The following is a 26,430-nucleotide window of genomic DNA, read 5'->3' as shown; positions in this document are numbered from 1 at the left end:
CGAGTAAACACGACGTCCTACAGATATGGAACTTGTGTAGTGAAAGTATAGGTAGGTTATATATGTATTGTTTCCCCGAAAGGTCATAGTGAATATTATATGAAAATGGAAAGAATTGAAATATGAAATGAGAAGAGAAAGGATGTTGCCAGCAGTCAGTCACTCAGTCCAGTAGCATATCCGTACTGCAGCATTCAAGGGATATAGGAAAAAAATGTGAAAGCTAATAAAAAGAGATAGAATATAAGAAAGTCGACATACTCGTCCATGGGTATCATCTGGTAAAATAAAAAGACGCACGAATATTTAAACAGAAAGCAAGAGGATATAGTGAATATGAGAGAGAGAATGAGAAAGTGAAAATGAGAGAGGAAGAAAAAAGCAAATTCTCAAGCAGGCTCCTGTCTCAACATCTCAAGGATCATTTCCTGCGTCCGCTGCACCGAGTCCAGTTTCTCTTCAAGTGTGGCTCGATCTCTTTCTAGCTCGGCACGCACTTCAGCGCGCATTTCCTGTCGGAGTTCATCTTTAAGTTTGTTGATGAAATCGGCTGACAGGTGCGTGAGTCCGGTTTGGGCGACGGACGCAGGAGGGGGATCGTTTGTAGTTGTGCTGAGTTCCGCTGGTTGAGCGTCCTGGCGCTGTTCGCGAGCACGGGATCTGGAGGGTGACGTCGGTTTCTTGGGCGTAGATGAGGTAGGCTGGGTATTAACCGAGTCGAGGTGACGGTTCAATTTTCCCAGTGTCTCCAGCATAGCGCTCATCATAGAATTATCCGTCCCTGAAGGCGGATTATTTGTGGAAGCAGCTGCAGCTGCTGGAGTGGTGGAAGGTGTTGCCCGCTGTTGTGTCGCAAGCCCATCCGGCATACTAATCGCCGGCGATGGGGTCTGTAGTCCTTGATTCGAAAACATACTATCGAACCCTGGGGGTAGTCGCACTGTGCTCTGCGAAACAGGAGTCACTGGTCCAGGTTGGTGCTGGCTGACAGTAGGAAGCGGGCTTGCTGTGCCCTTCCACTCGTCACTGGGACTCATAGTCCATGTATCCCATGGCCGGTCTTTCCTCTTCCTCGGTTTGCGCGAATCGCGCTTCTCGATACGCCGTGCCTCTGCGTCCTCCCACCTCCGCCATGTAGGAATCCATGCGTCCACTGCTGCCCGCCACCGGGGATTCGATAGGTCTTCGCTCGCGTCCGCACCCTTGTCGCGCTGCTCGTCGAGGAACTTCATCCGCTGTTTTGTAACCAACTCCACTTTACGGCGCACCGAATGCCACGAGTATGGGTGTCCCTGGTCCTGGGTGAACTCTTCTGTAACAGTCATCCACCATTTACAGAGATTACTGCGCTGTCCGAATTCGCTCGCGTGCCGGTTGCAGATGTTGAACAACGAGACTTCTTCAAGGGTGGTCAACCGTTTTCCATGCTTGCGCGACCGATCGCCGTTTGGCGCGCCATCGGGATCGTCGTCATGGTCTTCCATTGGATAGGGTCTAACGATACTGGCTGCTGCTGCATGGAGTGCGGCTCGATTAGCCGCGGTGCCGTTAGGCATAACCCCAGCGGTAGTCGTAGGTCTATGTGCGGACTGTCGGGAAATATTCGTTCCCTGAGCTAGATTATCGGGAGATGTGCCGTAATCGGGATCTGCGAGAGCGTCGGCGTGGGTGGGGTCGCGCGCACCGGGATCCGTATTGTCACTTGCTTCGCTTTCAAGGGTCTCAGTCAGTGGTTGTTGGGATCGCGAATCGATAATAGCTGGTCCAGGTTGGCGCGTTTGCGGGCGTGCTGGTTGGTGATTGTGTGGATGGGAATGGGTGTGAGGATGGGAGAGGGCAGTTTGCGGCTGCGGCTGCGGTGGTGTTTGAGAAGGCTGCGGCGATGGGTGCTGTTGTTGTTGCTGCTGCTGCTGCTGCTGCTGCTGTTGTTGCTGGGCTATACGAAGATTGGAAGACGACAAGGTGGGAAGAGGTGTTGCGCGCGATATCATAGACGGGAGCCATCGTAACCCAGGCACTTGTAGGGAGGATTGAGGAGTGGAGGAGGGGGAGTCGATGCGAGGTCCAGAAGAGGCGGCGGCGGCATTGGTCGTGGAGCCATGCCAGGGATACATTGACATGGTCTGTGATACTGGACTGCCTGTGCGACTGGCGGGGTATAAGAAAGAAGACAAGAAATAACAAAAAAGGACGATGGGGATGAAGCAGCAGCAGTGGACGCACTGCCGGCGTGCTGGAGATTGAAGAGGAAAGATCGAGGAAAAGGAAAGTCGAAGGTCGAGGTCGAAATCGAAATCGAAATGAAAATTGCTCGGTCGGATTTGCAATTTCGAGGGTTGACAGGCGAAAAGCCCCCCGCCGATCGGGGCCCGGCGTGTATTTTTCAGCTGACGGTAAGCCGACCACCATGGTCACTTCCCTTTTTGGCAGGTATACAATACATGCGGTATCGCGTCAAAATGGTGGACGTAGAGATCATACGGAGTGTGTTTAGAAATTAGACTGTATAGGATAATTTGAATGTAAAAAAGAGTGAGAATAATAGTAAGAAGTGAGGATATATTTCATTGGTGATTTACATTTGTGATCATCCTGCTCCAACACCGCTGCAACATGATATTGACCCTCTCCAATCAACAGAGGACCAGACAGATAGATATAAAGATACACGGTGAGCACACCGACAATGCAGAGAGAAAGATCTAAGAAACAATCAAACCAGCGACCCAGTAATACAATAAGACTGTGGAACATGCCCGCAGAACAGCGAAAATAAACCCAAAGAACAAAAACAGAGGAGGGCAACTAATTAGTACAAGCATTTCTCATGCGTCTACCGCCGTCTCAGGTACCAGTGGTATGCCAGCGCTCCAGTCGCAGGACTGAAGGGCGACGGCACCTCCGACAAGCCCGGACGAACCACGGGGTGGCGCAGGTAAACGGCCGCACAAGCCTTAGGGTGCACCTCCAAGTAGCGAGGGATCGTGGCAAAAGCGCTCATGAAGTCCCGCGGCCGCCAGGGCGTAGCGTACGGCTTCGAATGGTCGATCGGGTTATCACGCATCTGGACAAGGGCACGACGGAGAATCTGGAACTCCTCATCGGTCAACTCGGACGTGTCCACCTCCTGTTCGGGGTTCTCAGCAGCCTGGCGGAATGCCTCGGACAGCTTATCGCCGGGCTGAGTCTCGCTGTCTGCCTCAGCAGCGGCCTTGGTGTTGGTGGACTTCTCGGAGTTGGCAGCTGTGGTATCCTGTCTTTCCTTCTTCTCTACCTTCTTGGCCTTGAGCAGCAGAGTCAGCTCGGAAAACTGAGCCTCCAGGTTGTCGGCGAGAACGTTTGAATCAGAGCGAGACAGCACGCGACGGACGGCCTTCTGAAATCCACGCAGCTCCTGCTTCCGCTTGGCCGGAAGCACCGACTTGCTGTCGGCCATGATGTTCTTGGCCTGAGACAGCAGAGCCTGCAAGGTCTGGCGCGGGGACTGGACCTCCTGCTTATCCTCCTGCTTATCCTCCTCTTTGGCCTCACCCTCTTCCTCGGCTTCCTCGGCCTTCTTTTCCGTTGCCTTCTCCGCTTCCTTCTCAGCAATACGGGCCGCGCGCCGGTCGTACTTGTTCTTCGGAGCACCGGTGGCAAACATGACACGGTCGGTCTCGACCTGGAACAGATCACCAGGGTTGAGCAGGTAACCGGGGTATCTCATCTGTCAAACGTAACTGATCAGCTTTCAATGGCAGCGCCTAAATGGAAAGGACCATGCAGCGTCCCAGGCACACTCACCTTCTTTCCATTAACCGTGACCGCTCCATGAATGACAAATTGCCGCGCCTGCCTCGTACTGCTGGCGAACATAGCCCGGAAGACGGCCACATCCAGCCGGCGCTCTAGGGGAGCAAAAGTCGCCTGTGTATAGGGAAAAGGTCTGTCCAGTTGATCGGTCTCGACTCTCTCGAGCCTCGAGACTTTAGAGTACGCGGCTGGATCAGGCCGCGGCTCAACACCCATACCACGACCGGCGGACAAGGCAGAACCATCGTCTTTGGCCAGTTTGGCGGGATCCATGGGCATCACGCTGCGAATGCGGGGAGAGAACATGCGCACCCAGTGCTTTTCGGAGACCTGTTCACCATGATATCCACGGGCTATCGATTTGGCATCCCATTTTTGCTGGAAATGAGTTCGGAACATGGGGTTCTTGATGGAGAACCGCTTCATGTTATATAGGTTCCATTTGCTCCATGATTGCCGGACTTTCTAAGCAAAGCATACAAGAATTAGCAATTGCGGCCAGATGAGCAAGGAGACAGAGCAGGGAATATTTTCATACCGGCTTGCTCAGATGCTGGGTCGCCCTGTTCCTCATGATGGCGATATGGGCAGGGTATGGCCTGCTAGCAGATGTCTTCTTGTCTGTCTCGCTGCCCGTCGGCCTCTTTTCCCATGCTTTCCCGGCCGCCCAAAACTTCGCAGGTGCACGTGATATCAATCACGTGTAGCTGAAGTATTTGATGCCATCTGTCTGAGGCATCAAGTGCCTTTGATACCCTATGTCTCTGATTGGCGGAACCAAGCTCGCTTACCATTAGCGTTCTTTCACCGCCTCCACCAACGGGTATATAATCTTCGCTCGCCCGCCCAACTTTTAGAATCTTTTTTTTTCTTTCTTTTCTTCATACTTACCTTGTTTGGGTGGCTGCGATCAAGAAGGCGGTCCACCACGGATTGGTCCCTGCATTGCACAGCGCGGCGGAACAATCCGTTCAACGGCCTTCGGGTCATTGACAGGCGTATTCTTTGGCACTCCTCCACTTTGTGGAATCCTTTTCTTTTCATCATTTCTTCGCCTTGCGCGGGGGCATGGAGAAGAGAACACTAGTAGACACGTAATTATGTAAATAATTTCTAGACCGGGGGTATATACGCGTCAGGCAAGTGCTCATATTGACTGACCCTTGTCTGGCGACAAAGGAGAGTTGTCCCGTACATGTTCAGGCTACAGCTACCTACGGCTCAGTCCTGTCTGGTGGGAGTCCATCACTGCTGTCGAGCCATGACTGCCTGTTTAGACTATCCTTCCTCCAGAATATTATTCTGCGACAAGCACTACTCGAGTCTTCCCATTGAATATCAGACACGATACTTCTACTTGACTTATTGTATGATTCTCGTGAATCAGAGAGCTCGAATGAGCAGTTAACCCGGTGGTTACTCTCAGTCTCAAATATCTCACTCAAGCTGCGACTCCAATTAATTGCTCATAGCCGAATTTACTACTTACTCCATGCCAGACCCTACCGGGCAGGTCCTTTCCTACCGGGCCACCACTACGAAAACCATGAATGTTTTCCCGTAGTGCCTCTCCCGTCAAGTCCAACTTGCGGAGTTGAGGATTCCCTATTGTTCATGTAGCCCAATCATCACTAGACCTTAGTGTTGGTTCTCCTTTTATCTACCCACTTGCACTTATACGGGAACTTGATACTTCGATTACACAATGATTAGCCAACACATTATAACTCTACTACTGTATCTCATCATAAACTATTCTCATACTAGCCTCTGTTTTGTTTTCTTCGCCTCCTGTACATAGTAGAGATCAATTCATCTTCAAGTTGTTGGTCTTCTCATGGAATGCCCTCCAACTCGGCTTTATATATACTTGGTGCCGGCAGCCACCGCGCAAGCAAACTAGTACTACTAACGGCGGAAGTACTAGCATTACATTGAGGAATGACACCCACCACTGGCGTAGCTAAGTAAGAATGCCCTATGAAGTATATTGATACGAGGACTCACACCATCTCCCATACTAGTAGATAATTAACAAAGAAACATGCGCGTGGGGCAACAGGGTTTATTTACATGACTGAACCTGCTTAGGAGCGGGTGAAATGAATCGACTACGCCGCAAGTGAGAACTAATCCTAATCCATGAATGGTGAGAATACTCACTGTAACCACTGCAGTGGGCAATGAAGCAGAGATCCACTTACTTAGGAAGTTAGCTATTCGTTATCACATATCAAACAAAGTACAAGCAACAATGTCCCCTAATCGAGCCGTTTCCTAGACACCTGCATATCGCGAAACATCATCTCAAAACACACTCTCACACCACAACAATGGTCTGGTATGACACAAGTCTCCCCAAATCGCTGGGAAGGTTCTCTCGCCCCATCCGAAGAATATCTATCTCTACACCCTCACTCAAGCCTCCACAAGCATCTCGAAAACCAACCAACCAGCAATACAAGATCTTCTCCAAAGTGACCGTCACGATTTTCTTGTCTTTGTCGTGTAGTTTAGACGCATATCTGGATTTGATTTAGCACCCACTATTTACTACTAGTATGCGCGGTGAAAGGCCTGGCACTGAGAAAGAAGTACAATTCGGTGGGATGCTTAGATGTTTGTGAATAGTAAAATAGTTGCTGAATTAAAGAGTCAACAGACTGCACAATTTGCATTATCATATTATATCGTATATCATTACTCTGGTATCGTTGGTATCGTTGTATAAATATTCGAACACCCACCCTTCCACGTTCAAGCACCATAAATTATCGGTGAACACTCATCAATCAGCAGATTGAATCTGCCTCAGCTACAGGCAGCAGCTTAATCCTCCCGCTTGGCACTCGGAAATGCCTCCTCTAGCGCCTCAGCTTCCTGCGGCGTTACGGCATCATCGAGGATATCATGGGCCATTTCAACAGTGTCGTCATCAATCCCAGCTTCTAGCACTAAGCCTTCGCTGAACGCTAATCGTGTCATGACCACCAGGAATTTTTGCTTCCCGCCAGGAACGCGGGACAACTTGGGCTGCAGATCTGCCTGTTCGCGATGACGCTGTATAACGCTATAGACGAGGCACATGAGCCCGTTGACCAAGGCCGCGTGGAGGTCCTTCTCCGGTGGTTGTGTATAAAGAGCTTCCAGCTCATCATGCATCACCCGGATTAATCGCGCCAGTGCGGTGGGATGGGATGCGATGACCATGCTGCCGTGCGTGCTGTCCGGTATACGGGGATTGAAAGCGACGCTGGTAAGGAAGGCTAATGCTTCTTGCCGCATGCCGCAGACCTCATCTGGACTGTACGGCTCCTGTCCCTCGTCGAGCAGCGGTGGTTCGCTTAGCAGGTTGGCGACGCGATCCACGATGTAGTTCTCAATGGTGAGCTGAAATTGCTCGGTATCTTGGACGGGACCGAATGAATCAGCGCGGATGCTGGCTGAAAGTAAGCTTAGCATCAGTGTTATGTCGTCAATGCGCTGCGAGCAGTTCAGCATTGTCAGCACAAAGTCGTAGCGCACATGTCGCCACAGCTCAATCACATCCTGTCCTACGTGCATCCGAATGCATGCCATGTCATACAGCAGGCCAAGAACATTGGTCGAATCAACCAGCGGTTCCAGTTCGGATAAGGGAGTCTTCCGCGCCTGGCCTAGGTTTTGTCGGGAGACGGGCGAGGCCTTGAACCGGGGAATTGCGTTGACTTCCGCGGATACTTGCAGAACCGGCACTAGGTGTGCGTACAAGTCGGGATCGAATGCTTGTAGGTCTTCCAATATGAGGTAGTGCATGATGGAAATGAACATCGGGATAGGCTGAAAGAACTTTTCTGTCAACGCACGCGACCACAACGATATGATCGCCCGCGCGTACTCTACCATATAGTTCCCGAGGTTCAGCTTCTCAGTCTCCTCTAAAAGAATGGTGGAAAGCATGCGCTGTGGCTCTGACGGGAATGCCAATCCAGCCATAACCTCGATATCAGGCTTCTCATCCGGGCGTGTTCTGTGGTTCATGAGGCGTTTTATAATGCTGGGGTCCACCATGTTAGGTGCCGCGCCTATCTGAGCTTTATCCGGCACAGCATCTAGCATTGCATCGTCCGACAGATCTGCGGCCAAATCAGCTGCCACTGGCTCCACTTGCGGACTTAACTGCAAGGGTGTCGTAGTATCCTGGCTGTGCTTTCTTTTCCTTTTTCCCGGTACGAGTGGTGTGGTTCGCCGGGAACGTGCTGACTTGCTGGGAGAAACGGCGAGAATTTCATCATCGTCGAAGCCGTCGCGGAATGGTAGCACCTTCGCCTTCTTTGGAGTCACCGGTGGTGCCTTTTCCTCTGCTCGACCTTTTGCCTTGAGCTGATTGGCGCGCATGGCCTCCTCTGCTAAATCTTGCCTCAAAAAGGCGTTTTCCGTGGCGAACATCTTGCCCTCCGCACGAGCCGCCGCAACCTCCTCCTCATGTTTCGCTATCTCGTCCGCCATTGCCTTTCGCAGAGCTGTCAGTTGGCGGTCATAATCGGCGATGATTTTGGCCTGGTTGGCCCGGATGATGGAGATCTCGCCGGCTTTCGTTGCAGCCATTGATTTGGCTGCAGCCAGCTCCTCGGCCATTTGCTTTTGTCGCGCGCTCTCTAAAGCTAGCTATCGAGATGATTAGGTCACGTAAACTCAAGGATGGTTGGTTTGCACAACTACCTTTTCACTAAGCTCGGCATAAGCTCTGTGTAGGTCTTGGAAATGAGAGGCGCCATCTTCTTCGACCTCCATGGGGTCCAGTAGATCGCCATAGTCATCCTCTGCCACGGCCGTCGCAGCAGCAGCAGCAGCAGCATTTGGCTGATGCTGAGCTGTAGCAAAAGTCGCCGCCTGATCCAGTGCAGCATTTGACTGAATTGGGACCCCATTGTCCAGAACCTCGGCATCCAGCTCCCCTATATCCCACACATCATATTCGTTACTCAACCCGGTATGCAAGGCAGGAGGAGGTTGTAAGGAAGCGTTGGAGACGAATGCATTATCAGAAAATGCCCCACGGTTCTGATCAGAAAAGGGTCGCGACGATCTCTTTACGTCAGAGACCGAGTGTTGTGGTTGGGCAGGTTTTGGGGCCTGAGTTGCGCGATAAGCGTTCTGCTCCAATTGGAACAAGGTACCGGGAGGGATGTCGTCGAAGCCATCATCGGAGAAGAAATCATCATCGTTATCTTCCATGCCCTGGAATGGACGATCGCCATGAACGGAGAGGGTGGAGATTGATTGAAAAAAGGAAAGCGCTAGTTGGTTGAGTTATTGGGGGGAAGATGAATGTTGAGTAAATGAAAGTGGAAGGAAGGAAGGAAAGAAAGAAATGCGGGATGCGGAAAAGTTGACGTCGTGTTGGGAGAGAGAGAAATCCAGATGGACTCTCAAAGTTGGTTTGTTGCTTGCCAGTTGCTGCCTCACGGGATCTCATTCTCTTCCCTCTTCAACAACTTCTCTCTCTCCTTCTCACTCCGACCAACCCGCACCTTTCCCACCGTCGAATTTCTCCCTTGGTGACATCCTAAATTGACCCGGATCCACAGCAGTTCGCATAGTCTCCAAGACCCTCAACTCTTTTCTCCTCCTGGGATCTGATCTACTACTTAACTTTAGTTGCCCACCGCTCGTGCTCCATCCCGCTGTTCCCCCGGTCGCTATTATTTCACATGAATTCTCGCTAGACGACGATCATTGCTCCTTCGCCTGCTCCGTCTCGTCTCCCTTTTTTTTTTTATTTCCCTAATCAAACTCGATTGTCTCCTGCTCTCGCGCGTCTCGCCTGGTCGGTCAAATTCCGAGCTTGATTACTCTCCCCGCAGCCATACGACTCGAGAAGCCGCCGTGCTCCGTCGCTCTCCCCTGCTCCCCTGTACATAACTTTCCGTCATGTCCAAATCGCGTCGGAACGTTAGGTTCCCACGTCGGATGTCCAACTCCTCTGAAGGTCGCCGCTTGAGCATCTCAGATGCCAGCGATGTCCTCTCCGACCCCGGTAGCCCGGCCAAAGATGGCAGCGTCACCGCGCCTGCCACTATTCCCGAGGAGGTGAGAGAGCTACTGCGAGCTTCCCGGAACCCCCCGTGAAGCTGTTTAAAACCTGTTAGACAAAAGCTGACATGACATCCAGAAATCCGAGAAACCCCAGTTGTCCGATTACGAAAAGAAGAAACAGACCTTTATTACACGTACGATATGGACCTTTGTGATGATTTTCGGCTTCTTCGTGGCCATGTTTTCCGGCCACATTTACATCATCGGCATCGTTACCGCGGTCCAGATCATCTCGTTCAAGGAGGTTATCGCCATTGCCAACGTGCCCAGTAAGGAGAAAAACCTTCGCTTCACCAAGTCGCTGAATTGGTACTTCCTGGCTACAACCATGTACTTCTTATACGGAGAGAGCGTCATCTACTACTTCAAGCATGTGCTTCTGGTGGACCGGGTGCTGCTGCCTCTGGCTACTCACCACCGCTTCATTAGCTTCACTCTTTATGTTATGGGTCAGTTTATTACTTCCCGCGTACATTCTCGCCTATTGTCTTGCTGACAGGTACTCCTAGGCTTCGTCTTCTTCGTCGCGTCCCTGCAGAAAGGACAGTACCGGTTCCAGTTCACCCAGTTCGCGTGGACGCATATGGCGCTCTACCTGATCGTCGTCCAGGCCCACTTTGTCATGAACAACATCCTCGAGGGCATGATCTGGTTCTTCCTTCCCGCCTCTCTCGTCATCACGAACGATATCTTTGCCTACGTCTGTGGTATCACCTTTGGTCGCACTCAGCTTATCCAACTGTCCCCCAAGAAGACAGTCGAAGGCTTCCTTGGCGCGTGGATATGCACCATCATCTTCGGCTACTTCATGACCAACATCCTGATGCGCTACAAGTACTTCATCTGCCCCGTCAATGATCTGGGTGCCAACGTCTTGACGGGTCTTCAATGCTCGCCCAACCCGGCCTTCGTGCCTCAGCCTTACCATGTCCCGGAGTGGACCGGCATGCACAAGACCTTCCATATCGAGCCCATCCAGTTCCACATTCTGATTTTCGCCACCTTCGCTTCCCTCATTGCTCCCTTTGGCGGCTTCTTCGCCTCTGGTCTTAAGCGTACCTTCAAGATCAAGGACTTCGGCGAGTCGATCCCGGGTCACGGTGGCATTACTGACCGCATGGACTGCCAGTTCATCATGGGCTTCTTCTCGTACATGTACTACCACAGCTTCATCGCGGTGTTCAAGGCGAGCGTCGGAGATGTAATTGAAGCTGCCATCAACGGCCTGACGGTCGAGGAGCAGCTCGAGGTCGTCCGGGGCCTGAGCAAGTACCTGTACAACCAGGGTACTGTCTCTGAAACAGTAAGCCAGCCTTATACCCGGCCTGCGTTTTGAATCATAACTAACTCATTTCCCCTACTTGCAGATCCTTGATTGTATCAACACCGAGCTCCGCCGTTAAAGTGGAGGTATGATGAATCGACCCACCCTTGATCCGACGGATCTCCGTGACGAAAATCCTATCCTTCTCTTTCTCTCTCTATAGTTGCTGTTGAGGGTAAAAAAAAATGAGCTATGTCCCATCTATACACCTTTCTAATCACGTCTTCTAGCCTCCCGGGCTCACTCGTGAGGACAGCACCGGGAGGCTCTTTCTTTTGGAAATGTGCAGCACCCTGCATGCATGCATGTATTTGTCACGCTTTCGCTACTTATATTAACTATTCCTTGCTCTTGCATTGGGGGTTGTTGTTCATTGGTGTATACATTGTTTTTTCTCAAAAGGGCGATAAAGGGGGGAAGCAGGAATCAGGCATAGGTGAGAACAATGGAGGGTGAGGGTTGGAATGCAGCAGGGAAGCGCGGATACGAAATACCGAACCCTGCAACATGACTTTGACATGGCATGACACATACTATGGTAGTTACAGTCATCTTATCTTCTTTATTCCTGTCCTCCATCTCTCTCTCTCTTCGTTTAAGTCCTTTCCGATTGCTGTATTCTTCTCCTGATATGCTCTTGTTTTGTGATAAGAAATGAAGTAATAGTGTAAGAAACAAGACATAACACAGGAAATTGCGTCAACGACAACCTCAGCTCGTACTGTGTCACCGTCATGTTATATCTAAGTTATAATCTCAACATTTACCCGCCTGCTGATCAGCTTAACTAGCTACTGATACGCACGTCTCAGCTACTCAGACTGCACTTGCACTACATATAACAATAGAAGTTTGACCGTATAGATAGATAGTAATATACATTGCATCCAGTATATTCCTCACTGTCTTTTATCTATGCGATGTGTTATGTTATTGAGGCACTTCTATATATGTGCGGTCATATTCTCATGGACTGGTTCCATCCTCCTCGTGACCCTCCGTCATCAATTCCAATTGAACCCCACGGATCAACCAGGAACTTGATGGCCTGTCTGGGTGTCTCCCGTACTCAATAAGTCGGCACACGGCGCACGAGTACCCACCAGTGGGCTCGCTCATTAAGAGTCACATTCCGGCCTTGTCGCTTGAAGATATCTGTCCGAGGGCCATCCATCACTCGATCAACGACTGAGCAGAGCGCGGGTGTGCTCGCTCTCCTGGGTGAGATCCGTTGGGTAACGACCATGCTCGGTGATTCACCCCGCCTGCTCACACGAGACGGGCCTCTATGCAGGATGTATTGCGTTAGTAACACATGCAGAGCGATGTACGTTCCTTGCAGCTGGAACGCAACCCAATATTCATCATCTGATATATGAAAAATCGAGAGAGTGTGTGTCTGAACCAATTCACTCCTCAACCTCGTACTCTTCCATCTCGACTTTAAAGTACGCGGCTACGTGGGATTTCTCGGCATCAGCACACTCCGGATCCAGCATGAAGCGCACGGCGCCGTCGCGGCCCTTCTCAGTCGCCCTGGGACGGTCGCCATTAGCGGCAACAGGAGTGAGGGGGTGCAGTTTAGCGGTGGCGTCCTTGGTCGCTTTGTCGCCGTTCGTGGCCTTGCTCTCGCGAGGTTCCGGAACCCAGTTCGTGTACCGGGGAAGTTTCTGAGACTCGGCTTCATTGTTTAGTGGAATGCGGACGGTGAGGAAGCGATCCGCTGGGAAATGGGGACCGACGGTGGTGTGTCCGCGGTTGTGGGTGTACAGTTCTAGGAGGTCGAAGAGGGTTTCTTTGAATTGGGTTAGCCTTGAGCTTCAGTGCAGGGGACGGTGTAAGGCTGTTCAGTCTCACCCATTACTTCCTCGCGACTCGTCTTCCAGTTCGCATAGTCAACGCCTTGCTCCACGGCCTCAATTCGCTGGTCAAGTAACCGCCCCGCCAATTCCAAACAGGTGAAGGCCATGGTGGAGGTCGTTTGCTTGATGGGCGCGTACGTGCGATAAAGGTCCTGCGAAATGCGATACGCCAGGTTGGAGACCTCCGATTGCGACGTCAGTCCATACTGTCGGGCGAGCTTGATAAGAGTCTTTTGCGGATGACGGGTCCGGAAGTCGAAGCCGGATGCCTCTAGCATCAGTCTCTCCAGGCCGATGATGCCCCTGGCGTGTGCTTCGAAGACCTGCCTTTATTAGCATGCACCTTATGAGAGAGGTCAAATTTACCCAGCATACCGGATTATCAGGAGCCATATGCTCCTGCGGCGGCAGCTTGAGATTGTATGCAGCGCAAACAATCTCCCGGGACCGCTTCAACGTGTCCTCGATCTTGCAGGCAGTGAAGAGCGCAGCTGCAGCGGCGTCCTGGATCAAAGTCAACAATACGTTCAGTGATACAACATCGGACATGAATGGGATGTACCATATAATTATACTCGTTGTCAGGATGAACGAGTCGGAACTTGTGGTAGTACACCACAGCCGTGTTGAAAGTGCGGATCGGGCTAACTACCTGGTTAGCTATTTTGAGCTTTGGGGACAGTGGAGAATCCGGGTGCATGAGCACCTACAGGTAGAGTACGCGGCGGACATTGTCGATCCAGGTCACGCCTTGCAAGCGAAGGGATTCTTCGCGCAGTGGATTGACTCCCATCGCGGCAATACATCGCTGAATGGTCTGCTCGAAGATGTACGGCTTGGCTACCTGGATGAAGGACGGGTGGATGGGCGGCGGGTCGGGAATGGCAGCATCCGGGGAGGATGCTTCATCCTTCTTGTCGGGAGCCATGCTGGGGATATTGATATATGAGCGATGGCTGGACAGGGAAGCTCTGGTTGGGATGGAATTGATGGGATGCTTCTTGATGCTGATGGAGCCGACGACGGCCATTGGCCGGCTAGTCATGTGACGGGCGCATTTTCAAAGATGAATTACAATACATACATTACGAGATTCGGTATGGTATGATGACTAACCGGTGTAGTTGCATAACAGTGAACATCTCGACATTATTGTAATTCAAACAAATTGCTCTCAATCTAGCAGATATCAGTGGTGGGTACTAATTACTAGCGATGGTTACAATCTGGAGCTTCTAGTTTAGTGACCCACACTTAGCTTTTCTGTTCGCCTAGGAGTGGTATTGAAGTATCTCTGCCTACTATCAATACCAATCCTATTTGCTTCAAACTAATACTGTATGGCTAGCGCAGGCTAATTTGGGATCCATGTCTGAAGGAGATTTGATAGAACTAATTGATTTCCTTGTCGGATGTAGCCTAGACCAACTGAGTACCCGGAATACCTCTAGTAATTCCCTCTAGAAGCTCACATGAGTAGTAGCAGACTATGTAGTCTGTATGTAGGTTGTTGAGACTATACTGAGTTCAATAGCACAACATAGTATGGATCTATCATCTCATATACTCATCGAATCATTGATCATCAATCATGGAACCCCCTTCCCCTCTCTCGTTGCCCTCGCCAACCAACTCTGCGCCTTATCATCCGCATACCTTTTATAGATGGGCAGATAATGGACCGCCTCACTCGTCGTCTCCTTCGAACTCCTCCGTCCCTCCACAGCCTCCAACCACTTCCTCCACTTTCCCCAAGCCTCTTCATCCTCCCCTCCCTCCCCAGGCTTCGGAATCCCTAAACCGCCCTTGAACTCATCAAACACCCAAAGCCGGAACGCCCACGGCGCGAGCACCAGATCCGGGAGCGACACCTCCGAGCCCCAGAAATACGGGCCCGTGGAGTCGATCTCCTTAGCCCATTCCTTCAAGGTGGAGAGAAACTCCTGACGGGCTTGGTTCAGACCCTCAATTCCGCGCGTCGAGGGCTGGTACTGGAGGAAGCGATGCAGGGTGGGAATGATGCGCGAGGTGACGTAGTCAATCCAGATACGGGAACGTGCGCGCTGGTAGGGGTCCGAGGGGAGCAGGGGCCGGTGGTTTGGGTATGCTTCTTCGAGGTATTCGAGGATGACGGTGGATTCATAGAGAGGTTTGGAGGTGTTGGTTGAGGGGTCGGGCACGGAGATGGTGGGGACGAGGCCTCGTGGGTTGAGGGCGAGGAAGGAGGGTTCCTTGTGGTAGGGGTTTATCTCAATGTACTGGTAGGGAATTTGCTTTTCTTCGAGGACAAGCCAAACACGTTGGACTGAAAATTGATTAGTTGATTACGAATGCGATAGTGAGAAGGTATGATGAGGGTTGAGAGGTATACCGAAGCTGCGAAGGTATTAGTAAAGTCCCGAAATGGTGTACTTTGGTGGGGGGACTTACGGACAGAACCAGCCGGCATACAGCTTCAATGGCTGCTCGGCTTGGTGTCGGTCGACTAGTGCTTTAGCTGCACCGGTAGCTTCGGGGTGAACGTCTGCGTCGGGGACGGGCATTGTGAGATGGATGTGGAATTGACGATGGGATGATCCGGTGGGCGGCAGGGGCTGTTTATTTATACTCAAGGGATGGTGTCATGGGCTTATTAATTGATGGCATCACAACCCCGCATGCGGTAAGGGACAGATATGCTTATAGTGAAGTAGTTGATAATGGTAATCTACTAAAGATTGGAATAGCGAATAGCTCAATTGTGATACCAGCATGAATGTCGCCTTCAACGAGCAGAGAACAATCAACGTAGATGGCATCTCAAGGCATTCTAGAAACGAGCTCAATAGCAGCTACTCTGTCCGGGTCAAACATTAATCTCCATATTTCCTCAGCAACTTCTGCATAATAGATACAGCGCCCGATCGGTATCCGGCTCCAAAGATCGCATGGTGGTTCAGATGATGGTATCTGTGTTTGGTTAGCTTCTTTCTCGCGGTTCTAAACCGAAAGCCAGGAGGACAACTCACAGCTCGTACAATCGCACGCGGTCCTCATATTCCTCCACTGGCTCGGTTTTCGGTACTATCTTGTGATAAGCTGTGAAGAAAGCCGATCCAAAGCCGCCAAACATTCTCATTATCCCCAATTCATACTCGCTGTGTGCGTAGCATGCCGACGGATCGTAGACCACATCGCCGACCTCCTCGTCATCCTTGCGACCGCTACCTACAATATGACCGCGATCTGCATTCCCACTCCACAAATCCCCATGGACAACGACAGGTATAATGCCCTGTCCATTCCCGTCCCTCTCGTAGCCTAAGTGTCCGTCCCGCAGCAACGCAGGGACCACTGTCCGCGCCGTCCGCTCCACCAGATCCCGCAAGCCAGCATCACGACCATTCCGCGTTTCCGATGACTCGAGGATGGTGAGCAGCCGTTCATTGGCATAGAAGTCCGCCCACGAGTCGCAGAAGCGGTTGGGCTGCTTGGTGTCCCCGCAGAAGGTCGGAACAGGGAATCCGAATCGACGTCGTCCCGTTGCAGGGTCGGGGGGCGCTGGCGTCGAATGTAATTTGCCTAATCGCTGGGCTAATGTATCTCCTCGACCTCGACGGCCACCTCCTCCTAATTCCAAAAACTCAGTCGCTAGGAAGAAGCTTGTCCCAGCGCTTTCCTCCAGCGGGCCCCAGGCGAGTGCTCGGGGACAGAAACCGGGCACGGACGTCGCGATCGCATTGAGTGATTCGTACTCCCCACGGAACATCTCCTCTGCAGCCTCTCCATTCGGAGAGGTCTTGACAAAGTAGCGACGTTCCTCCTCCCCTGAGCCATCGGAGCGGGGAACTGTGGCTCGTATTGCACCAGTGTTTGTGAAGCCCGACCCCAGACCGGCGGTGGACAGGCTGGCTTTGGCGGGGTCAGGGATGGAGAGGGCACGCAGCAGCGTGGCAGGCACGGGGGCCATCGTCTCAATCAACACACACGCGACTGAAGATGGAACAAGGGTCAAAGTCAGGAACAGAGAGGAGAACAAAGAGGGGGACCACGGAAAAGAAGGGGAAACCAGGACGAAAACAAACAGCAGCGAAGATTGGCCGGAAACGATTTCAGCGGCAGGCCTTCCGATGACGTCGCTGGGGACCTTATCTTATCGATAAGATAACCCGCTGTGGATGCCTGAGGTTGAGGATTGCTCATTTTCACTGTGGATGATGGGAGGATAAAATGTCATAGGAAAGAAGAGGGCCCAAAGCGCCACGAGCAGAATTCACACGGTAGGAATGGATGAGTCTCCTGGTGCAGGTCAAGCACCGTCTACGTGAGTAAACCAACGCTTTGTACACAACGACCCCTCGAACGCCTCCCAGATTGTCTGGGTTTCCACTTATCCAGTCCAAATAGTCCGCAGAATCCAGGCACCCGAATGCATGGCTAGCCTAACATGAATAATCTTTTTTTTCTTCACTATGTGTGCGTCAAGTGATTGACCAGATCCTGGGCCGTCCGTGTGCGTTCCCGCACGTCCAGATCGGGATCATCCCCAAGACTGGACAGCCGATCCATGACTCCCATCGCTCGCAGCCGGAACGCCCGTTCTCGACACCCTTCCTCCTCACTCGCATCATCCTTGTATGTAAGGTTAATCACCACCCACACACAATTGGTGCGGACTTCACGATGGGTATGATTGAAATACCCCATTAAGTAGCGTAGCAAGTCCCGATGTGACACCAGAAGCTGGCGGTGCCACGGAAGGCCCGCAGCGAGATGGATCATGACAAAGGTAACTGACACCAGAATTTCTGTAGGAACACTCAAAGGCCGGTGCGCTGACGACTCCCCCCGGTGGGGAAGTTGGATCGACCGGGGCCGGAGCTTATCCGCCAACGCATCCAAAATCAAGTCTTGTCCTATCACCTTGAACAAATGATCAATCATTTCGGCTGCGCCTGGCCCGCAGATGATATTGCGCAACAGGTCGAAGGTCTGTTCTTGTACTGCAATATCATCCTGCCGGGCCTGGGTTGTCTGGTCGAGATTACCGTGCAATGCCAACTTGCGCCGTCTCGTGGCATCCGGAAGGAACATATCCAGGCTCATCTTGGACGGGGGCATTGTGTCTGCCATCTTCATGTCCTCATCTTGCCCAGCAGCGTTATCAACCGGGTTGAGTAGGTCTACCTGCTCCCCTGCTGAGTTGGCTCGGCCCATCCCCACGTTGGAACCGTTGTCCATCTCCTCATCCATTCCTCGTTTGGCCAATGCGTTGGTCGGATCTTGGGTGATAATCTGCCGGATATAGGCGGGGCTCAGGCCATCAATAATTCTCACCTTGACGTCGTTGGTGGAATTATATGCTACATGCTTCAACGCCCATAGCGACTCAATGCGAAGCTTGGTGTTCGGAGAGTGTGCGTGCTCACAAAGGGTGGGGAGAACGTCGGCGGTAATGATCGCCTAGACCTGTTAGCGCATTCTCTCATGTGGCAGAAGGATGGCAGAAACCTACTTCTTTCATTGGACTGAAATCCAAGGCTAAGTTACATATCACCTGTGTCGCAGCGATTTGCACCTCAATATTGGGGTGCTTAATCAAGACAAAGAGAGGCGTCGCCACCCCGGCATCGATCATACTCGTCCTCAGAACACTGACAGAGCGCGTCAGCATCCGCGCGGCACCGCAAGCAGCTAATAGGGTTGAAGTCGGGTTGCCATGCGAAGCGGTATTCTTAGGACCTGACGGGTCCGCCGATTGGTCGTCCGAACACGGCTTCAGTGAGTCGATAATGTACGGTACCACGCCGTTCTCACAGACAGCCTTGCGATACTCGTCCTTGAAAGGGACTAGAGCTGCTAGAGCCTTGAGAATATTCTCCCGGTATCGCATGATATGGCAGTGAACAGGAGAGAAGCCCAGGGAACCCAGGCGGCACTCTGCGGGCAATGTGTCCGGGGGACTATCGATATTTTCTTCAGCATCGGCATGCCACATGGGACGAGTGACATCCTGGACTGGGTTGTATGTTTCTTTGAGCAGTTGAGAGAGTCGTTTGATGGCATTGCCATCGACTGCATGCCTTTGCAGCTCGAAATCATCGATCACTAGGGTAGCCAGCACAAACGGGGCCTCTTCACGAAGACGTTCGGTTGAAGGGATCAAGCCCCCGTATTGTACTCCATCATCGCCGTTCATTTCGTAGTCCTTATCAAGCATCCGAATCAAGATCGGTATTAGCAGGTAGCACAGCATCGAGACCCGACGCTTCTTAGTTAGCCCCAAGCGAAAAAGTACGGTCACAAGACGAGCCGCCATCAATCGAACCATACCACCTTCCGCACGGACAATATACAGGAGCCATGGAATAATGGGATTTTCCTCGTCTTCAGAGGTTGGAGGATCGTAAGCGGACATCGGCGTAGAATACGATTGGCTGTGTCGGCGGTGCGTGGTACCCTGATGGCCTAAAGGCGGAAAGTTGGGAGTGTTCGCCGGTGACTTGCTCTGCGACAAAGGAACCGATGGCAAAAGGTGCTCCAAGGGACTTGCGCCTGCATGGCGGGGAACGGCGGAACCAGAAAAGTAAGTTGAGCCCCATGGTCCCTTCTTGATGTCTGTGGGAGCAAACTCGGGGAGCTGCCTGGGAAACACAGTAAGTATACCGGGCGATGAGAGAAAGTGCTCTGCGCGCCACTTGGAATGCTCGATTATGACCGTAACGGCGCGAAGAATTGGTGCCAGTTTAGCTCCTGCTGGTGCAGGGGCTGGCAGAGAACCGAGAGCACCTGTATCCTGCACATGTGCTTCCGCACCGGGGAGCACGAAGCCCTGGGCAACGATGAAAGAAGCCACCTTCACGGCCAAGGCGTCTAAAACCCCGCACTCCGCCAGGATGGCCTTATGAATTTCCTCCGTGCATAATTTACCAACCAGAGATGCAGTAAGTTCAATGGCGGCTTGATCGTGATGGCTTTCATACTCCTGGCCGAGGATACGGGCTAAGCAGCCAATGTGATCATTGGAGAAGAGCAGATCGGCCAAGCGGGTGTCCTTGCTCGATAGCTGTTGACTCTGGAGCGGCAGTCGATCCGCCACGTTATTGAGGGTTCGGAGAATCGGCAGAACGAAGAATGAGGGACACCCCGGCGCAGAGAGGATGGACAGAAGGGCCGGGAGAACACCGCTGGCGAAAATGGGGGAAAGGAAGGCCGCACCGCCTGCTCGATCATCAGTTCCCGTGCCGAGATAAGAGTACGTGTAAAGTACCCGATTGACCAGAGCGTGAGTTTATATACCTTGTGCTAAACTCCCCAAAATAATGACTGCTTGAAGGCAAGCTTCATCTTCCTCCGATGTAGGATAGCGGAGCTTGGATCCCCCATTGAGCTCCGCGGAAGCTGTGCCTTTTCCGGGAGACTGCCGGGCGGCCAGGATATTGGCTAACACGGGAAGAATCCCCCACCGAACCCAGGACTCTTTGCGCTGGTCATGACCAATTGTCTCGTTCTTCAGGCTTCGTAGGGCAGCTGCCTGGGCAGACAACGTTTCTGCATTCTGTAGTTGTAGTAGGAGTGGAGGGGCCGAGGCGCGAGTCATAGTGCGCAATCGCCGCCTCCCGCGGGAGGGATCTTGAATGGATTACGTCGGAGAATTAAGAGGGTCAAGCTGGTCGCGTGGAAATTGTCGGTATGGAATAAAAGAGAGAATAAATAGGCCAATGTATGGGGGGATAGGGAGGATAAAAGATTCGAGGATGTGTTTGACTAGAGGGAAGGTTGCGTGCGTATCGCCAGCTGGCCGGAGGCGATGGTTAAGCAATTGTGAATTGTAATGGCGTTGCAAAAGGAATGAGTGGTGAAAGTACCAGATTAGTACCACAAGGAAAGGAAATGAGATTCCGAGAAGGTCTAGCAAATATGACAGAGTAATAACAAACAGTACAGGCTATGTACGGAATGAAGCAGAGTGATAATAGATAGAAACGAGATCCGCGACCAAGGGATCTGGGGTTTGAGCTGGACTGGGGGAGATTGGGGGGAGCTTCTGGACGTTGACTTAGTGGTGATACTTTGGTCCTGCTGCCCGGGGGAGCCATTGCCTCTTACCGCTTTCGGCCGGAGCCGTCAGGTGATGTCACCTGATGGTTGCGGTTGCGTAGTAAGCTGACAGTGCTGAGTCATATATCGCCGGACACAGCAGGGCCATCATGTGATTCAGCCCTATCAGTATTGGGGGCAGCCTCAAGTCTCAAGAGGTAGTACTACTACTGTAGTAACCCATGTATCCCATGGTATTGGGGTCGTGCCCCGACTGCCGAACAAGGGATGCAATCAATTATGAACCGTAAGGAGATATGCATGATGAACTATGGCTTTCAATAATGGGGAAGAAGGAAAGCAATGGTGTCACTAAGTAGAAGCTGCTGTTTGGGGGTTTCTCGCGGAGTTGGAGAGGAGTTGGAGTAGTTGTTACTAGTAGTGAACCGAGGTGCGGGCGATGGGGATAGATTAATACGCAGTATCGCATGATCTTAACAACTGACCGGCAGATGAATGTAGAAAAAGGATCTCCCTGAAACTCGGAAGGACAGGAGAGAAGCTTCTTGGCCTATAGACCAAAAGGGATGCAGCTCCTCGCCTCGTTTGCTCCCCTGAACCGATAGTTTGATAGGTCTGTGTCACCATCACCTGACGCCAAGTTACTATCTATACGGGACTACTAGTAGTAGTATACACACACACTGTAGTAAAATACAGAGCAGGCACTTCTGGGTAGCTCTACGCAGTGCTCCATATATGTCATATAAGATCTTCCGGGGAGTGTCAAAAAGACTCCGCCTTCCCAATTCATGGCTGCACTGTACCCAATGGAGTATCTATCTCCTAATACGAACCAGCAAAAGAGCGAGTCCGAAGTACAAAGTAGTAATTTGGATCTTTTGCCGAGATGCGTCAAAAACAGGGTAGTCATAATACGGCAGACACTAAACCGAGATTAGACCGACCAGCGGCGACTCCTATTGGTGAATGGGGCCACGCAGGGCGGGATTCCCTGCTTTGTTCCCTGCGTATCAAACCGTCCTCGTACTGCCCCATACTGACTTTACTCACTTTTAGTTACTGTCAAACTTACACGGGCCGGTTTGAAGAGAAATTTTCCCAATGAAAACCCCCCTCTCTCTGCTGGATCGGCGTCATTGTTAGTATATGATTTCTCGCTCGTCGGAGTTCCTTGCTCTCTACTAGTACTTTTTTTACCTCTTCTGATCTCAAACCTCCTCCACTTTCTTTCCCTTCTCCTCTCCCTTTTCCCTCTTCTCTTCCTCTCTCTCTCCCCGCCTTTCAGCCTCCTTCCATCCCTTGAAGAGCTGAATATTTTCGCTCCTCTCCCTTTCTCTCCCCCGCAGATCACGATGCGTCTGTGCACGCCACCTTCACCCCTCGCAGCAGCACAAGGTTTCGCAGCGTCTGCCAGCTCCGTTGCACGTCGTTCAGTCGTGCGCCCACGTGGTGGCCTCGTTGGGCGGAAATGCTAGTTTCGTCGCCCTCTCCGTCCGCCGCCCTGCGACCATCCCCCTCCCCTTCCACCACTACCACTCATCATTCCCATTCTCATCCCCTTCCCCATTCTCAGTCGCAACCTCATCCGTCCCCTCACTCCCAACCTTCTTCTTCTTCTTCCTACTCTTCATATCCACGACAGCCTGCGCGTCAGCATTATGAGCCCGCCGGGCACGCTTCTTCTGCAGCTGCATCTTCCAACTCTCGTTTCGACCCGCAATCCTCTCGGGTGGCCATCGAAGAACTTCGATCGGCCCTAAACCGGCATACCGTTGGCTCATCCCCTCCCGGGCCCTCAGGGGATATCCCTCGCGGTCGCATGTCCGCCGGGCTGACCTCCTCTGGGGGCGGAAGTAGCACCACGTCTCATCCGCCTGCTGACGCCGCCATTCCCGCCTCCAATCCCATGCGCCCTGCTCAGGATCGTCCTGCCAATAACGTGTCTGTCCCGGCCGTACCTGCAGCCTCCGTTCCCGCCTCAGGTGCCCAATCTACGTCGACTCCCCCAATGCCGGTCCCCAACAGCGCTGGCTCCGGGTCCAACAAACGTAACAGCCCGAACGACCCTCCGGTCGGTGGTGAGCGAGCGGCGGGTCTAGCTCACGCTGACCTCGAGGGCTCTCAGACGAAACGAATGCGACCGGACGTTCCGGCAGTCAAGTTGCTGCCGGAGCGGTACGAGCTGGCGGATCCCCGGGATATTGTTGTGTTGATCTCGAGCATGTTGATGGAGCTGATCCGGTTCAACGACAAGATCCCTCTGAATCAAGGTCGCTTGACTCGCTTCCACTCGCGGTCGCCGCCGCGAATTTCGGTGCATGACTACCTCCAGCGACTCACCACCCATGCTACGCTGTCCCCTCCGATCCTTCTGAGCATGGTGTACTACATTGATCGGCTCTGTGCTCTATACCCCGCCTTCACCGTTTCCAGTCTGACGATCCATCGGTTCCTCATTGCGAGCGCCACGGTAGCTAGCAAGGGTCTAAGCGACAGCTTTTGGACCAACAAAACCTACGCTCGGGTGGGTGGTATCACCATGACCGAGCTAGCTCTGCTTGAGTTGGAGTTCCTGTTCCGCGTAGAGTGGCGCATCGTGCCCGAACCCGAAGTGCTTGTAGACTACTACAAGAGCTTGGTCGAGCGATGTGATGGGTATGCGATCGGACGTGACAGTTGATCCTTTTCTTTTCTCCGACGTCGACATTTGAGGTGCTTGCGAGCCACGCATGAAGATTTAGATCGATTGCATATATTTCTGGGCTTGGATGGCGCAAGCTATGGATTACTACTACTATCTGGAGAGTTTGTGGGAAGACGACGTGTTTGTACCAGTACATATCACACATACACGGACATGGAGTTGATGTTGTTTCTGCATATTATGATGGCGGGGAGCGATCGATATCCTTTATGGCTGGTGTTGTTTGATTTACTGTTTTCCCGTTTTTATTTCTTTTGAATTTTTTTACGTTTTAGTGTCGTGTCTGGTTTTTACTCGTATACACACCCTGTACAGCATTCACAATACATGATATATTTCACTTTTCTCGGACGATAGAGGGATCGATTGGCCCACTAATGTTCCACCCACTCGACCCATCGCTGGGCCCGCTCCGTTACCCCGAGTGGTTTAGGCGTCATCGAAAAAGACAGTGCAGGCTGTATTTGCTTACCCGTGAAGAAACATGACATGACGTCTGATCCTACTCCTCTAGTCCCAATCCATCTTCTCTGCTAGGGCTTAGGTCCTAGGGCACAGGGTCTGCAATCCCGTGCATCCAGACAGAAAGTTATTCAGCTTCATCTTGCCGCTGTCCCATCTCGACCCATACGGTGCAGTTAATTCCGCCAAATTGAGTATCCACATTGAAAGAATGCCGTGACCGGACACATCGGCCATCCTCACTTCTTCCTTCCCATCGTTTACCTGCCCCTCCTCCACCCGCAACCCCGCCATAAAAGCCGTCTCCCCCGCGAGATCAACCACCAAACTCAATGGACGTCGAGGAGCTTCTTCGCGGCATCAAGCCCCTCGAGGGTCAAGTCACCGCAATCCGGACCGTCCAAGAAACACGTCCCCGCGAAGACTACGGTGCGCCATGCCCAAACTACCCCACAATGACCTTACACGCATCTAACAACAACCCCCAGCCGACGCCTACGTCGCGGAAGTCAACGTCAAATGTGCCTCCAAAGTGATCAAGTGAGCTCTCCACTCCCAAACACACCTCACCCCTTCACAGCTCACACCTCCCTCTCCAACCACACAGAGTCCTGGACTCCCGCTTCCCCCGCGACTCCTCCCAACCACTCAGCCACCTCCGCCGCTTCGCAAAACACAACCAAATCCCCGAACACCTCCGTCCCCTTCTCCTGCGCGAGGGATCCTCGCCGGCGCAAACCATCTTCGTACTCATTTCCCCTCCTCTTCCTGACATCGAGTCCCTCCAAGATGCTCTATCGCCGTTCGCGCCCCCAAACCCTACTGAAGGGGAGAACAGCAGCCCCCTCACCTTCCACACCATCCGCATCCCCCTCCAACCACCCCTCACCCCCGTCCAAGCCGACGCATGGTCCAAAAGCATGTGGCCAGTCGTCTATAACCCCGCCGCACCGCGCGCCATGATCGCCCCGCCACCACACATCCTCGCGCGCGCGCGCGACTCCATCCAGCCCAAAGCAGGCCGGTACCTCGCTCTAGCGCAAAGGGTCGCAGACGAGGCAGAGCGATCCGGTCTAGGCCGCCGTGTCGGCGCCGTCGTCGTGGACCCAGACCTCGAAGCAGAAGCAGCAACCGACAACAACAATGACAACGATGATGGAATTCACTGGTCCGACGCCGTCGTGGCAGTAGCCGGCGACGGCCGATACTCGCGCGCAGCCACGGACACAGAACCCCCCCACCCTCCGAACCAAATTGCAACAACCTATTCCCCAGACCACGAAGGCGGGCCCGAACTCCACGCCCTAATGCGCGCCGTGGACCTCATCGCCAGTAAACGTCGCGAAGACCGCCCAGGCTCATCAGCTACAAACCGGCCCTGTCTTACCGACATGGAGAGATACTTCCTATCTAAGTCAGACGTTGACACTACCGCTGCTGCTAGTACACAACCAACCGAACCCGAACGCGAGTTTGACTCAAAAGAATCTACCCCCATCCCCCCACCGGAGAAATACCAAAAGACTACAGAAACCTCCGCACAGCCTATCCACACCCACACTGAGATACAAGCATCAACATTGACATCAACATCGCGCATCCGCCCCCGCTCTCAGGGGGGATACCTCTGCACTGATCTAGACGTATATCTGACCCATGAGCCGTGCATCTGCTGCAGTATGGGTCTGTTGCTCTCGCGCTTTCGGGCTGTGGTGTTTCCTCGGTCTGGGAGGATGGTCTCGGGTGGGTTGGCGTCGGAGCCGGTGGTTGGGGCTGTTCCTGTGGAGGAAGGTCAGGGTGAGGATGAGGATAAGAATGAGGATGTTGCTGAGAGGAAGGGTGAAGATGGTGATGGGTCAGTGGAAAGGGAGTATTATGGGTTGCATTGGCGGAAGGAGCTGAATTGGCGGGCGTTGGGGTTTGAGTTTGTGGAGGAGCAGGGGAGTGCAGAGGGGGGGAATGCTGAGTTGGGGGTGGCGTTTCATGCTTGATTTTATGATGTGGGTAGGTATAGGTATGGATGGGTATAGATGCATATGGTATAGGCGTCATGAAAGGGGCGTTGTGTGGGTGGGTGTAGTAGTGTTAGTATAACTACCAGGTCGTGTCCAATGAATACTAAAAAGCATTTGAGAAGGCTACGTCTACATATCATTTACAAAAAG

At 52.5% G+C, this 26,430-nt stretch overlaps 10 protein-coding genes across 10 annotated transcripts; 3 read left to right on the top strand and 7 right to left on the bottom strand.

Annotated features, from left to right (window-relative positions):
* Positions 1–61: 61 nt before the first annotated feature.
* On the bottom strand, positions 62–2,231 carry BO83DRAFT_375783 (uncharacterized protein). Its single transcript, XM_025530547.1, has one exon. The coding sequence runs from the start codon at positions 2,112–2,114 to the stop codon at positions 390–392; it is 1,725 nt and encodes a 574-aa protein (XP_025390984.1). The 5' UTR covers positions 2,115–2,231; the 3' UTR covers positions 62–389.
* Positions 2,232–2,551: 320 nt separating this feature from the next.
* Positions 2,552–4,422, bottom strand: BO83DRAFT_375782 (mitochondrial 37S ribosomal protein uS4m). The gene is made up of 3 exons (XM_025530546.1): positions 4,331–4,422; positions 3,784–4,257; positions 2,552–3,706 (listed from the first exon to the last, which is right to left on the bottom strand). Exons 2-3 carry the CDS (start codon positions 4,216–4,218, stop codon positions 2,834–2,836), a joined length of 1,308 nt encoding a protein of 435 aa, XP_025390983.1. The 5' UTR covers positions 4,219–4,257; positions 4,331–4,422; the 3' UTR covers positions 2,552–2,833.
* Positions 4,423–6,471: 2,049 nt separating this feature from the next.
* On the bottom strand, positions 6,472–9,168 carry BO83DRAFT_375781 (putative DNA repair protein Rad26). The gene is made up of 2 exons (XM_025530545.1): positions 8,494–9,168; positions 6,472–8,439 (listed from the first exon to the last, which is right to left on the bottom strand). Exons 1-2 carry the CDS (start codon positions 9,007–9,009, stop codon positions 6,622–6,624), a joined length of 2,334 nt encoding a protein of 777 aa, XP_025390982.1. The 5' UTR covers positions 9,010–9,168; the 3' UTR covers positions 6,472–6,621.
* Positions 9,169–9,705: 537 nt separating this feature from the next.
* cds1 (phosphatidate cytidylyltransferase) lies at positions 9,706–11,273 on the top strand (the record flags this gene model as incomplete). Its single annotated transcript, XM_025527288.1, has 4 exons — positions 9,706–9,864; positions 9,947–10,319; positions 10,380–11,173; positions 11,238–11,273. The coding sequence occupies 4 exons, from the start codon at positions 9,706–9,708 to the stop codon at positions 11,271–11,273; spliced, it is 1,362 nt and encodes a 453-aa protein (XP_025390981.1).
* Positions 11,274–12,521: 1,248 nt separating this feature from the next.
* Positions 12,522–14,101, bottom strand: BO83DRAFT_459509 (putative cyclin; the record flags this gene model as incomplete). Its single annotated transcript, XM_025537177.1, has 5 exons — positions 12,522–12,989; positions 13,052–13,379; positions 13,432–13,560; positions 13,619–13,700; positions 13,767–14,101. The coding sequence occupies 5 exons, from the start codon at positions 14,099–14,101 to the stop codon at positions 12,604–12,606; spliced, it is 1,260 nt and encodes a 419-aa protein (XP_025390980.1). The 3' UTR covers positions 12,522–12,603.
* A 372-nt stretch (positions 14,102–14,473) lies between these two features.
* BO83DRAFT_375777 (uncharacterized protein) lies at positions 14,474–15,612 on the bottom strand. The gene is made up of 3 exons (XM_025530544.1): positions 15,487–15,612; positions 15,436–15,440; positions 14,474–15,361 (listed from the first exon to the last, which is right to left on the bottom strand). The coding sequence occupies exons 1-3, from the start codon at positions 15,597–15,599 to the stop codon at positions 14,646–14,648; spliced, it is 834 nt and encodes a 277-aa protein (XP_025390979.1). The 5' UTR covers positions 15,600–15,612; the 3' UTR covers positions 14,474–14,645.
* Positions 15,613–15,908: 296 nt separating this feature from the next.
* BO83DRAFT_306239 (putative fructosamine-3-kinase) lies at positions 15,909–17,005 on the bottom strand (the record flags this gene model as incomplete). The annotated part of the gene is made up of 2 exons (XM_025527287.1): positions 15,909–16,005; positions 16,065–17,005. The coding sequence occupies 2 exons, from the start codon at positions 17,003–17,005 to the stop codon at positions 15,909–15,911; spliced, it is 1,038 nt and encodes a 345-aa protein (XP_025390978.1).
* A 250-nt stretch (positions 17,006–17,255) lies between these two features.
* BO83DRAFT_196468 (armadillo repeat protein) lies at positions 17,256–20,973 on the bottom strand. The gene is made up of 3 exons (XM_025526600.1): positions 20,335–20,973; positions 18,551–20,256; positions 17,256–18,498 (listed from the first exon to the last, which is right to left on the bottom strand). The coding sequence occupies exons 1-3, from the start codon at positions 20,633–20,635 to the stop codon at positions 17,506–17,508; spliced, it is 3,000 nt and encodes a 999-aa protein (XP_025390977.1). The 5' UTR covers positions 20,636–20,973; the 3' UTR covers positions 17,256–17,505.
* Positions 20,974–22,227: 1,254 nt separating this feature from the next.
* On the top strand, positions 22,228–24,047 carry phoB (regulatory cyclin phoB). The gene has a single exon (XM_025530543.1). The coding sequence runs from the start codon at positions 22,568–22,570 to the stop codon at positions 23,777–23,779; it is 1,212 nt and encodes a 403-aa protein (XP_025390976.1). The 5' UTR covers positions 22,228–22,567; the 3' UTR covers positions 23,780–24,047.
* A 550-nt stretch (positions 24,048–24,597) lies between these two features.
* On the top strand, positions 24,598–26,256 carry BO83DRAFT_354928 (putative tRNA-specific adenosine-34 deaminase subunit Tad3; the record flags this gene model as incomplete). Its single annotated transcript, XM_025529122.1, has 3 exons — positions 24,598–24,694; positions 24,754–24,805; positions 24,873–26,256. The coding sequence occupies 3 exons, from the start codon at positions 24,598–24,600 to the stop codon at positions 26,254–26,256; spliced, it is 1,533 nt and encodes a 510-aa protein (XP_025390975.1).
* Positions 26,257–26,430: the final 174 nt, after the last annotated feature.

The sequence above is a fragment of the Aspergillus eucalypticola genome (assembly GCF_003184535.1).
Source record: "Aspergillus eucalypticola CBS 122712 chromosome Unknown BO83scaffold_5, whole genome shotgun sequence".
NCBI classification, from domain to species: domain Eukaryota; kingdom Fungi; phylum Ascomycota; class Eurotiomycetes; order Eurotiales; family Aspergillaceae; genus Aspergillus; species Aspergillus eucalypticola.
Note: the sequence above shows the minus strand (reverse complement) of the source record. Positions and strands in the feature narration are given on the sequence as shown.